At 27.3% G+C, this 14,244-nt stretch overlaps 1 protein-coding gene across 1 annotated transcript in view; it reads right to left on the bottom strand.

Moving 5' to 3' along the window:
- Positions 1-554: 554 nt before the first annotated feature.
- Positions 555-14,244, bottom strand: part of LOC107447088 (lysosomal alpha-glucosidase) — a 45,231-nt gene continuing 31,541 nt past the window's right edge. The window contains exons 15-19 of the mRNA XM_016061902.4: positions 9,082-9,170; positions 7,207-7,256; positions 5,140-5,268; positions 2,215-2,322; positions 555-964 (exon numbers count right to left, since the gene is read on the bottom strand). Coding sequence (XP_015917388.3) covers positions 896-964; positions 2,215-2,322; positions 5,140-5,268; positions 7,207-7,256; positions 9,082-9,170 — 445 coding nt within the window. The 3' untranslated portion in view covers positions 555-895. The remainder of the gene's footprint in view (positions 965-2,214; positions 2,323-5,139; positions 5,269-7,206; positions 7,257-9,081; positions 9,171-14,244) is intronic.

Genomic DNA, 14,244 nt, shown 5'->3' with positions numbered 1-14,244 from the left:
TTTAATTATTCCTATTAATATAATTAGAATAACAATTAATAAGAGATAACAAATTTAGAGCAGCAAACTAATTTCAAAGTCGAAGAAAACAAACAAAACTGTCAACAAAATCTATGAACAAAAATGAAGATTATTATGATGAAATTCTGACAGCAAAGATCATCATCATCAACTGAAAACTTTCCAAGAGGAAACAGATAGTATTTTATCAACCCTAAGGAGAAAAGTAACTCCCTTCTCCGTTGCCATTTTTTAAATCAATTAGGGCCATCTAGAAAATCCCTTTGCTGAAAAAGCGCAACTTTTTCCATGAAGCTAATTGAATTTTTCTTAAAAATGAACAAAAATTTCTGCAAATTTTAGGTATTGGAAAAGAAAAAATACTGGAATTTTGGTGTTATACCAGGACACAATCATTCCTGTTTTAAACATAAAATTATATTAAATGTAGTATTTTAAATTTTTGATAGGTGCATTGATTTATACTACTTTATTGCAACAATAAAATTAAAAATCACAGAAGTAATAAGGAGGAACAAAATATATCAAGTCTATTGAATATTCAACATAAATTTTATTCATTTATAATATTCATTAATAATGTTACACATAACACAGATTTACATGCTTTGGATAAAATTAGCATTGAATATATCAATAGTCCATGAGTTTCACACCATCGTTAAAAATACTATTTAGTGTGTGCTAAAACTAGAAAAATGAGATACTTATTAAAAACATTTAAAATAATAATCAATCACTTTTCATAATGGGTACAGAAATGTAGTTAATTAAAAAATTCATAAAACAAGTAGAATGGAAATGTAAAAAAAATTCTTTTTCTCTAGGCACTTCATTTTTCTCTTAAAAGATAACTACATGCACTGCAAGCTGTTTAATGCCACGTCAGGTTGAAAGGTTGTAAGAGATTAGCAACAGGATTTAAACCAACAGATATGCCATTCTGAAAATAATAAATTGAACAATAAGAACAAATATAGAAATTATTTTTAGATTTCTAAGAGTTTTAGATTTAAAAATGTCACTTAAAATAAGTCTTTTTACTATCTTAAAAAAACATAATATAGGCACACACTAAAAAAATAAATATGTTACCAGCAAAGTATAAAACACTAACATTCTATAGAATGCGTAGGCATTTTATATAATGCCGAATGTTTTTAGGCAAGGTATGAAATATGAGAAGTACCATACTTTCCCTAAATATTGTATATAATACCTAGGCATTCTATAGAATGACAAATTCTATTTAGGCAAAGTATGAAAAAAAACATCCTGATGAGGTTATTATGTAAATGATGTGCACTTCTCTAAAATAAAAATGTTATTCTGAAAAAATAATGAGAGTACCATTAAATTTTTTTTTATTCAAAATGGGTAAAGAAAAATGAAAGTTGTACAAAACATAATTTACGCCTTTCTTATTAAGGGAAACAAAATTTTCAAATAAGAGATTAACCAACTTGTTGGAACATGACAGGCTTGAATGACATTTTGAATTACATTTCATTACATTACGAAACAAATCAGAGATGTATCGTATACTTTGCCGGTTTCTCATTTGGCATTCTATAGAATGTCTAGGAAATGTGTGAAATATTAATCGTTTTATACATTGCCGGCCAGCTTTAGGCATTACATACAATGCCTAGTCATTATACAGAATGCCGGATTTCAAACTTTGCAGGTACCATATATATAAAATAAAAATATATAAATATTTAAACATTGCAATTCTACAGTACAGTTCTCAAAAATATCCCTGCATAGCTTTTTATGTATCAAACCTAATGATATATCAAACTTTTTAAATACTATCAAGGAAGTGTCAAAATAATCAAAAAAGGTAGTAAAATCAAGTGAAAGATAATTTTGATACCTAATCTGATTTTATTAAATCTGAAACATAATTCTGATGTCTAACAGAAAAGATAAAAGCATGACATGTTTTAATTTTTTTCTTTATCTGCCTCTTAGATAAAGCATAATTATGCTCCAAGCTTATCTGAATAAATACTATAAATTATTTTATTTCGTGAAAACAATTTGGACTCTCTTTTTAATTAATATTTTCACATCAATCTTTTGGACTATATGATAAAAAAATGAAAATCATTCATCCAGTTAAATTGTTTTTAAAATGCTGAATATTTAACAGAACCTACCAGAATGGTGCATTCCTAATATACTTACGGGAAACATAGGAGAATAGACACATTCTGCATCCTTTGGAAGAGAATGCTTAGTCAGCCAAAAAAGTTTTCTATGAGCAGACTCATTTGGTACATCTTCAGACAGGCTCTAATAAAATCAAGACTTCAATTCAATTAAATGTCAAAATCAAAGATAAATTCAATAATAAATTCAGAAATAACAAGATTTAGAAAGATTTTTAAAAAAAATGTTAAACTATTGTTAATAATTTTCAAATCAATGCATTTTTTCAAATGGTATATTTATGAAAATTGAATTTTATAACAATACAAATTAGTGGAGAATATTAGGAAGGCCTGTAAATACTATTCAAAAATAGAGGAAGCAAATTTTTAAAAAAACTTTTAAAATTTTACTAAAAACGTTATTTTAGCAACAAAAAAAAGTGAGTTTTTTAAAAATATTGTCAAACGTGTGCTTATTATGAGTGTTGTCAAAAGTTATAGCACACCTTAAAAAAACTTGATATTTTTGCCCATCCCCTATTTTGCCTGATTAACCACATCAAAGCATATTTTAAGATATTTTCAATAAATGGCCACTAAGGCCAAACCAGTTAAGACATGTATACATATTTTACTCTTCTCGCGTAAAACGCAATATCATTTCATTAGTTGTTTATCTAATCCAATCAATGCAGTAAAAAAGAAAGAATAATAATTGCATTTCATTTTGTAAGTAAATATAATATTAACAAAATACATAATGGAAGCTAGTTGACATGTGTAATGAGATTTAGTCCCCATCACACTCTCCTATTATATACTCATTGAAAGGCAACAAAACACAGTAATTAGTGAAATAGATGTAAAAACCATGTTGGAATAACATTGTCTCTAAATTTGACGTGAACATATCATTTTAAATAGTGATGTCCGAATTCAGGCGTGCCTAGTTGAGATGGTAGACAAAAATTAAGGTGGTGAGCAGGGCACGACTTAGCCTAATTGTAGCCAGGGGCAATAACTTCTTTGGGGATCCCCTCTGCTGCACTATTTCAGTAATAAAAAACCAAACTTTATGGAGGTATTTAAAATTTTACACCTCATTATAGATAACAGGAAAATTGATTAGAACCTAAAATAACTATAAATCCCCCCCTCCGATGGTCAAATAAAAAATCGCTCTGTCCAATTTATTGATTTTCTGACAATTCTTTGTCCATCATGCTGAATTTAGTTTACTGATTGTTAACTTCGTCATCTAGCCCCAAAAAAATCAGATCCTGGCTGACATTAGGGCGGAATTCAGCTAAATTTTTGCAATTACAATGGCTCCGTAAAGCCAATCAGAAGCCTGTACTTTTGTAAACATATCGCATTTTGCGATATGTAAAAATACAGACTGTTGATTGGCCAAATTTGTTCATCGTAATTGCAGAAATTTAGCTTAATTCCGCACAGGAAAGCCATGGTTTTACGAAATATAGATTTTTTGCGTCTATACGATAGATTAATGAAGAAGCTAACATAAAGCTGATGCATTTTACACACCACTGAAATTTTGCTTAAAAAAAGTTCTACTCGAAACTTTTTATTCGATTTGGGGGGCCCCTCTGTGGGGGAACGGGACAAATGCCCCATACGCCCCTGCCTTAGTCAGGCTCTGGTGGTGAGTGGAAAAAGACTCGCTTATCATTTTAATTTGGTGCGGTGATTTCATATTTGATGATACAAATTAGTTTGGTTTCCAAATAAGTAACTAAATATATTTTATAAGCCAAATATAAAACAAAATAGTAATTTATATTAAATATTCCTTTAATTTTTGGCAGCTGAGAAAGGTTTTATTTATTTAAAAAAAATTTCTCCCTAAAATAGGATATACAGTTGAAGATATAATACTTTAACACACTTAATGTAAAATATCTTTTAAGGTGAACTCAAATACTTACTTTCTATAAGGCATTTAACAAGAGAAAATAAAGGAAACCAACTTTAACAATGTTGACAAATTAGTTGTTCTTTTGGCTTAAATGCTAGGAAAATGACATTTTTCCATGCCGGGGATTTAGCATTTTTTAAAAATACTATTTCTGCCACAAAGTTCTAGAGACAGAATTAGGATTAAGAAATTTCCTTTATTAGAATCACACTATTCCACATAACAATAATTTTTTTAAAATAAAGATGCTTTTCTGTATAATAGAAATGTTGTACAGAAAAGTGACAGCAGAAACTGTTACACATCTCAGTTGAGAACTTCAAATCAATGATGTGAACGTTGGGTAAATCTGATGTTAAAAGCATTTTATATATGCAACAAAAAGAAAAAAATGCACATGGTTGCAATGTGCAAGATTGAAAAATTTTCTCTCCTCCCGTCAAATTATAGAAAATTTCCCGCGCCAAGAGAATGGACAAACTTCTGAATGATACAACTTGGTGAACTTAATAATTAAACAGTTTAAAAAAATATTATTTTATACTTTTATGTAAACGTAGTTTATACTTTAAATGTAGAAATGCTGGCATAAAAATTTTAAATAAATTAAATTAGTTTAAGAAAAAGTTTCTGACAAGCTATGAGAGTGACATTTAGGTAGTATTAAAATTTTTCTTAGAAATTGAAAACCCTTTTTATATGTATGGACATATATATATACACTACCCTTTTTATATATATGTACACTCGGAGGAAGAGAAATAGTAAATAAAAACTTTTAATTTCAAGCCAATTTTGCGATATTTTGTTTGTTTGTTTGTTATGTTTGTGGAGAATTACCCAGGTTCAAAACCGTCTCATACTTAACGAATTTCTACATGCTAATTTCCCTGAGATCCATGATACCAGTGAGAGGGATGCAATAAGTTTATGCAATAAGTTCAGTTTAATTTAGAGACGAGACTAGTGGTCAATATAACAACAATACAAGATAATTGCATCACAAATAAGATATATTACCCTCTTCATGCAGTCAGTACCATTGAAAGACACTTTTGTAGGCGGTGAGTTCATTCCCACTATTTGAATATTGTAAAGCATCATATTATCTTCATATTTGTCCCTAATTATTTCATTTCGTAGAACATTCTAAAGAAAGAACAATACTTAATAAAATATAAAAAAATTTAAAATAAGATTATAAAACCGTAAGAAGTTTAATAATAAAAATCAAACAAAATAAAAACAACAATCAGAACAGGCAAGTAGAATTTCAAATGATATTTTAATAGAGTAAAAGAAAGAAAATTCAATACCATCTTTGACAGTCTGCAAACAACAAGGGAAAGAAAATAATATTACAAACAATGTGCCATCATTGTCTTTACACCAGATCATATATATATATTTTTTTTAAATTTAAAATACTATGGTCAAAACTTTTAAATTAAGATGTTCATTTACACTGAGGCACTAAAATGATGGAAATTTCTGCCGAAATTTAAAATGATTGAAAAGTTTAATTTTTTCAAAAAAATGACATTTTCACTTTAACTAAAGCAATATTTCACAAACAGAAAAGTAAAAGAAAGAGACTGAAAGTAAGATAATATCACAAGATGTGTCCATTAATTTCAGGAAATTATTAGCAACAATAAAACTGCTGTTTTAACAAATAAAAACAAAACTTATACTTTTTAAATATTTGCCATGATAGAAAACAATTAAACAAAATTAATTTAAAAGTATTTTTCAAAAAGTTATATATTGCAAAAAAAAATAAAAATATTAATTGAAAATCGTTGAAAGAAATAAATTCTGACAAGAAAAATTCAAAAAATAGAAAGTCATAAAGTAATAACTCACTCTTGTATTACTTAAGCAAAAACTTAATTTGTCAGTATAACTTGTTTTATCTCTGAGTGCTCCAAATCTCTTTAAAAAGATAAATTAGTTTTGTTTTTGTGTTTACCTTAAAATTTTAATAAACTTAAACAAAAAATTGTGATTTAATGCCTGCACATTCATTTCAGTTCTTTTTAATTGTTTGATTAAGAATGAGATCATAGCTGTAATGCACAGAAAAATCTAAATCTGATCTCAATCATTGACTGCCTGCACATTCATTTCAGTTCTTTTTAATTGTTTGATTAAAAATGAGATCATAGAGGTAATGCACAGCAATCTAAATCATCTAAGCAATCATTTTATAAAATAGTTATAAGTATATGACAATAAAAATATATTTAAAATAAATTTTACACTTTACTTTTAAAAGCATTTTATCATTTTTAACATTAGAAAATATACATATAAAAAGAAATAGCTTGATAGAAAAAAATTCTTTGATTATCGAGTTAATCAATTTTGATGGTTATCACACGGTTAATCTTATAAATAAAATTTTTCCTTAATTCTCGACATGTTTCAAGAAAAATATAAAAATTCCAGATCACATCTTTTCTTATACATGACAATATTTTGAAAAAGGCAATGAAACATAGATTGATAAAAAATTTCACAATAAGTTACATTTTGTCAGAAACAAATTTCCACTAAGCGAAGACTTAAAATATAGATTCTACAATACATAAGTATATAAATAAATATAAAAGTGACATTTTCTTCAAGAATTGGTCGTACAGCCATCATACATATAACTTGCAAATTGAGAACCAAATTTAATGTATACAAAAAGCTTAATTTTTAAAACTAATTAGAACTATTTTAGTAAATAGTATTGATAAACTGCAAATATGTTGTGATTTAAAAATTTTAAACAAAAAACAATTAAAACGTATTTAATATTAATATTCTAATTTTAATAAATTATAGAAAATTCAACCTCACAGTAACAAAATTTTAACAAGAAGTAACGTGAATAAATGTTAGACTTATTTACTTCATCCTCACGAGTTACTTATTGTAGCTGAGAATTTTTATGATTGGTTGTTTTCCTGCAAAAATGCATCAGTTTTTTTTTTTTTTACTTTTTCACCAAAAAAAATTTTTTTGACAATTCAAGGTTGCCATGGAATACAATAAGCATTCTCTACAATCAATATTAAATGAAAAACTATTACTGACCTTGGAAGCTGAAAAATGGAGGAGATTGTATTCCCCATTCTCAAAAGTTTCTAAAATAGAAGGAAAATATAAGAGTTGATGCAAATAAAATATTGATAAATGCATAAAAATAAATATTCAAAATGTTACATATTTAGAATCCTCAAAAAGAAAAAAAAAACTATCAGGGGCAGAAAATTACTATTTACTATGTATATAGTGTAAAAATATTTCTGTTGAACATATTAAAAAATTTCAAAATATTCAACTCAAGCGCTTTTATAAAATATACAATTACAACTTATTATGTATCATCTGAAACCATTAAAAGTATAACATTATATTATTATTAGAATATATTATTATTAGAATCTATTATTATTAGAATATATTATTATTAGAATCTATTATTATTAGAATATATTATTATAAGAATATATTATTATTATATATATTATTAGTAGTATATTATAAGTATGCTGCCAGTATTCCAAAATGATTTTAATCAACTTTTAACTTTAATAATTTTGAGATTTATAAATTAGAATTTATTAAAAAACTTAGCCATCGTTTTAAAAATACTACACTTCAGTTATATTTAACCTACTCCCTCTGCTATTTTGCCTAAAGGGAAACACTCTCCGCTTTGAAGCTCTGACATGCATGAAACATTTTATGTACCTTAGATTATGGAAGGAATATTCTAGTCATGGGTTAACCTCGTGCCCCAGGTCCTTTTATTATGCCTAGGGATTATGTGTCACTAAGACATGCTTCTCATATGCCTTTTAAGATAAATTTTCCTTCTACAGATGAATGGCTAAAACCTCCTCGGTAGCTTGGGGGAAATCGTCTCGTATGGTAAACTGATGGATCAACAGTAAATCAGGTGCAGGTATTTACAGATTCTCGGAGGGTCAGAGACAAGCAATAAAATTAAATTGTAACTACCCCAGTGTGTGTCAAAAAGAGCTTCTCAAGTTCAAAAGGAATGGCTTGAGGAAGATTATTAGGGTTCTCTGTACCCTCAAATAACACCTCTACATTATGGGTATAGTTATATGGGTTTTATAGCTGTAACTTCGTTACAGCTATAAAACTTTTTTGCTCGTCATTATCTAAGGTTTGGGTACAATAGACGTCTGTTTGATGTGTCTTGCTCTCCAGAGCAGCCCAACCTCCAAGTCTAGGAGTCTGATTTGAATTTCCCATGTTACAATAATATCAGGATTTTAAAAAATCATGTGAAAATCAGCAGCAATAACTGCCAGAAAAAAAATTTGAAACACAGCATGAATTTAGCATAAATCAAGCAGGTCAAAGTGGATTTCAAACTTTGATTCTTAATTATATCATGTGAAAATATCAGGATTTAAAAATAACAGATATCAGGAACGATAACTATAAAAAAGTATATTGAAAAAAAAGTGGTATTGTTGCAACAAAAGCGACTAATAAATGCACAAATTAAATTTAGCTTGTCGGAATAATAATGTATAAAGGAATTCGTAGAGTAGGAATTTTAAAAAAAAATATTAGAGAATTCATAGTTATAAAAACTAATAAAACGATTGAAATGCTGCATGGATTTAAAATGGTATTGACTTAAATAGAGAGCATCAAATATGATTACTCAAATGCATGATATTGGAATAATAATAACTAATAATAAAAGAATTGTAAAAAATGTGAGCATATCAATAAATAGCATTAACTTCAAATTATGATTACCAACCAGGCTATCTCAGCGCCATTTAACATTAATTACACATTCGATAAGTCCAAAAAATGGGTAGGTTATTTGAAGCAAATAATAAATAAAACTTAGCAGAGAAATTTTTGTATGTATATCAATAGTAAAAGTGTTTAAATATATCTCAATAATATTTTGAATACCTAAAGAATCACCATCATCCCAGTATAGTTCTCCCTCAGATTCTCCATTTTGATTCAAAGCAACACATAAAACAAAGGGATTTTGACGACTGAAAATAACAATCAAAATTAGGAGAATTCATAATTTTTAGTAAAACATATTAAAAACAACCCTAGCAACAATTTTAAATTGGCCCCAGTTTAGCTTAAAATTGGCTCAATATAGCTTCTAAAAGAACATGCATCAAAGGACCAATAATGGGATGTCTAGATTTTATAATGGTGGTCCTAGAATGACCTATATAGGGCCAGTATAGGTTGAATAAGTAATATGAAATATCAGGTGAATCTGACAATTTTATATAGGGTCGATACTTGTTGTAAAGTGGCTGTAAAATATAGGGTGAATTGGACGATTCTACCTAGGGTCAATATTGGAAAAATAACAACCCTTTGAACTCTTATTGAGCCAAAATTCCTGAATATTGATCCAATGAGGGTTGAAGTTGCTAGGGAAACAATACAACATTAGATAATAAAAATTACTAAAATTTTTCAAAAAATAACCCATTTCAGAGATCACAGATTCATAATATATAATTTCACAGTTAAAATATTTTATTATCTTATGTTGTAAAATGATAAGAAAATGAAAAAAATATTTTAAAAAATGTAACAAAAAACAAATAGTTAAAGAGCATGTTTTAATACACATTTGAACTTTATAAAACCAAATATATAGACTATTTTATTTCAAAAGATGTTAATAATTCTCTAAAATCTCAGATGTTGAAAAAAAAAATAATATGCAGCTAGGAGAAAAAACAAATACATTTGAAGTTGTAATAACCTCGTAAGTATTTTTATTAATTTTTTTTTGGCCAGCACTGTTTATTTTTGAAAAAATTTTAAATAACATGTTCAAAATCCTACGTGAAATAAAATTTAATTTTTTTTTTAAAAAAAACTGTAGCATATACACAAGAATTACCGACTGAAGTCTGTAAAGCACTACTCCAAAACATTTCTTTTTACATACTCAATATAATAAAATTTGATTTGCGTTATAAACTAAGATAAATGAAAAAATAAAAAGGGCCAGTATGAAAAGGAAGATCACAGGGGTACTTTAGGATTACAGGGACTATATTGCTGTGCCAAAGGTGGTGGATACAGAGGAATAATGTGATTATAAAATGTTGAAAAGTTTAGCAAGTAGAGTGAAACCTCTCGGGGGGGCAACCACTCTCCGTTCCACATTAAAATAGTTGTTGATGGAGGTTGGTCGTTGTTAGAGGTTACCTCCACAGACTTCAAAATTTTTATTAAAGGTACACAATTTTTAGAAAACGCTTTTAATTTTAATCAGTGTTATTTTCTTGATCCAGAAAAGCCACTTCTGGCGGCGGCACGAAAAGACGTATCGAAGAACAAACTTTAACATCTATAGAAATGATCCCAACTGATATAATTATGTTTTAAAAACAAATTTATCAATTATGAATGATAAAGATATTTTAAATAAATAAACAATTATGTTTTTTGCTTAAAGTTTGCATTTAATTTTATATCATAAAAATAAGTTAGCTTTAAAAGATGAGAAGAGGTGCGTTTGATTTTTTGAAAATAACTTTCTTTTCTAATTTAACTTTCAACTCTATAAGTAAATCATTGATAGCCTCGTCTTTGGTGCAATCTGATTGAAACATGTGGTTTTATCATCCAAAAGAGCTCTCTAAATAAGAGCCTCACAGAAATATGTTGAATACTGTCACAGTGATGTGTGACGATTTTTTTAATTATATTAATTTAATCCTAAATCGAACTATTTTTACACGCCCATACAAATCCTCTAGAGGATTTGTATAGGCATGTAAAAATTGTTCGATGAAGGATTAAATTAATATAATTAAAAAAATCGTCGACCATATTTTATCTCTTGTATGAGAAATGAGTTATTGACCTTGGACCTTTAAATTGAGTAATTTGTTGGTCAGCACCAATGCTTTGTTCTGATACCACTTTTGATCCTTTGGCCATTAGAATGTTTTGTTTGATTACTCTAATTTAATTGGTGTTGTCAAGTTAACATTGCATTGACTAACTTCTCGACTGAACACCCCTGTCCTATATATATTTTTTTGTCTAGACACATATACGTACTTTTTCTATTGGATCGATAAAATTGAAGGAATGGTTTATGATTGAATGATTATGAAGGAATGGTTATGAAGGAATGGTTGGGGATTGTACCACTCTATCCTTTAAGTTATTCTCCATTGGCATATGAGTAAATCACTCATTGGTAATTTAATGTTTTTATCACCTTTAATACACACGAATGTCATAATAAGTAAAATCTCAACTTTCTCATTGGTAGAAATACTATTTAATATCTGTTTTGTTAAATTTGTTTTAAATATTTTTTTTTTGTGTTTCCTTATTTGACCTTTTCTGCATTTGGTGGAGATATTTTCTCGGTCGCTGGGAGAGGTTTTAATGGTTTCTTCTAGAGGTTTTTTCTTCAACACAAAGTCTACGAAAAAAATTCTGTGCCTCCTAAAAGTAGTTGTAATTACAGGTGGTCGTTACATAGAGCTGGTTTTTCTTGGAGGTTTCACTGTAATGTTTAATAAAATAACAATTGCGTTTATTTCCATCAGGTTTTTATACCATTAACAAAATAGTAGAAATCTTTCATATACTGTGATGAAGGTGTAGATAAAATATAACTTTAAGTTTAAGCACAAATTTAAATAAGGGGAAAAGTTGCACAGTTCTTGTTCTGGCTATTATAAATCTAAAAATATGTACACACTATTTTTTCTTTCACTATTGCTGTCAAACAACAAAATATTTATGACATAAAACATTGATGCTTAACATAATGTGATACTTTTTAAATATTGCTGATCACTACAGAAATTTCTTCTAGAACACAGGGTTAAAAAAATAACAGAATAAAAATAAATAAATACGAAAAATAGAACAGACTGGAGAAATAGAAAAAACTAAAAGTTATCAACGCAATTATTTAGCAATAAATATTATAAGAAGAGTGTTGATTTTAAATTGACAAAATTTAACGTAGTGTAAGAAATTTAACAGTTTTTCAACCTAAACTGGAAAAGTTTAAATATTAATAAAAAGTATTATCTTACTTTTTTAAGCTATATACAGAATCTATATAAGATGTTATAATGATTTATTTTTAATTTGAATTTATTTTATACTAATTTACCTAAAAAAAAATATCATAAATAGATTGAAATTGTGTGAACATATAATATTTTTAGTTCACTGAATATTTTGTCATTAGAAAGAATTTTATATTGAAAAAAAAATTACTACTTTGTTAAGAGTTTTCTCAACTGGTCATATTTTTTTAGCTTTTTTTAATCAAATTAAATTATTTTAAAATTAAGTTTGTTTCAAGCATCCTTCTATTATTATTATTATTATTATTTAATTTAGACGAATTAACGAACAAAATTTGATCTTTGCATTTCTTTTTGTCTTGAAAAGAAAAAAAAAACAGGCTTTTAAAGACAGAAATTACACTTATTAAGAAATTACACCAACTAGGATTGAATTCTTAAACTCGTAGCCTTTCAAAATTCATTCATAGTCAAATAATCCAAAATGTAATTTTTATTTTCTCTGGTAAACATTTTTTTTTTTTTTTGTGAAAAACGTTGAAGATGAACCTAGAAAAAATAACTTTTCTCTGCTATCATTTAAAATTTATACAGTTTTCTTCAATATTTTATTTATTCATTAAATTCAAAACATTAAAATATCTGATGATGATTTATTTAAAATTTAATAGTAAAAATTTTATTTGCTGCACCCTTTAACAATTTTTACGAGGTTAGTAAAACAGAATCCTGTAAAATTTAAAAGCAGCAGCACTATTGTGGGGAAAAAACATTCTACCGAATCTGTTACTTGATTACTAATGAAAAAGGTTGTATGTATACCCTAGAACTAAAACACATAATTTAAAGAAAAAGATGGATATCAAATTTTAAAAAATATGATTACCAGTTTTTTACCTACAAAATTCTTAAAATTAAGGCGTTTCTTAGTTTCCTGGGCATAAATGATTAAAGAACGGATAAATACTTTCATTTATACGCTAACTCATATGATGTAGAATATGAAGTACTGCAACTTGGCAACGCAATTTCAAAATAGGGTGTAATTTCAATACCATGGTAGTTTATCTTTTGAATTAGTTTTTAAGCACTTTTTTATCGATCAAATGACATGAAAATTTTACTTAGGCTTAAAAAATTCTAAATACTTAAAAAATTTTATACCTTACAATTCCCAGCTTTTTTCATCATTAACAAATTAATTAATAAAAATTATTTAATTAATTTAAATTCCCTATTATATTACATCTTTGAGTTGAGGACTTGTAATTTTCTGTGAAAGGATTATTGTAGTTTAGCAAATCATTTAAAACATATGATGAGAAATGTGACACATTAAAATAAAATTGAGTTTAGTAATTTAACATAACATAATTGGACATAATTTTGCATACTTTAACATAATTTTTGAACCATTATAGTGGTTAAACTATAAAAGCCAGCTTTTCAAGACTTTGTCTATTACCCCTATTTTAAGGGTGAATCTGAATTCAATGAAAAAAAAGGTATGTTTCTACAGAAGAGTATACTTTCTGTCAAAATACATATTCCGCTACAGTTACAGTTAACATATTTTAAGAGATTTCTTTGAGATATTAACAAAGCACTTTACAGAATGAAAATCCAACCAACCGTTCAAAAGTTATGTGTGTGATTAGCTTCTTTTGTACATATATATTTACATGCATATACATAGATATACATTTTACTTTTTACATTAGGTAGAAACTTTTTCTAAAAAAAGTTGGTCATTCGCAGTTTAATAATCATTGTGGGGGTTGTGAGATATAGACAATGTCAACCTTTATCTATGAAAAGGTACCCCACCATGGAATCGAGTTAACATGTCTTATATACTAGTGAATTGGAATTATAATTTTTGCAGAGGAATTATAGTTTTGCTAAGGTACTCTATCACCAGAATTATTTCTGTGATAGAATTTGATGAACGGATACCACTAGTTAATTCATTTCTGTTTTGTGAGAAACCAGGAGAGCTGTATTAAGATCACCTTACTTTTTGACT

The sequence above is a fragment of the Parasteatoda tepidariorum genome, chromosome 6 (genome assembly GCF_982258835.1).
Source record: "Parasteatoda tepidariorum strain Cologne lab strain chromosome 6, Ptep-v5.0, whole genome shotgun sequence".
In the NCBI taxonomy this organism is placed as follows: Eukaryota; Metazoa; Arthropoda; class Arachnida; order Araneae; family Theridiidae; genus Parasteatoda; species Parasteatoda tepidariorum.
This window is presented reverse-complemented; position numbering and strand designations above follow the sequence as displayed.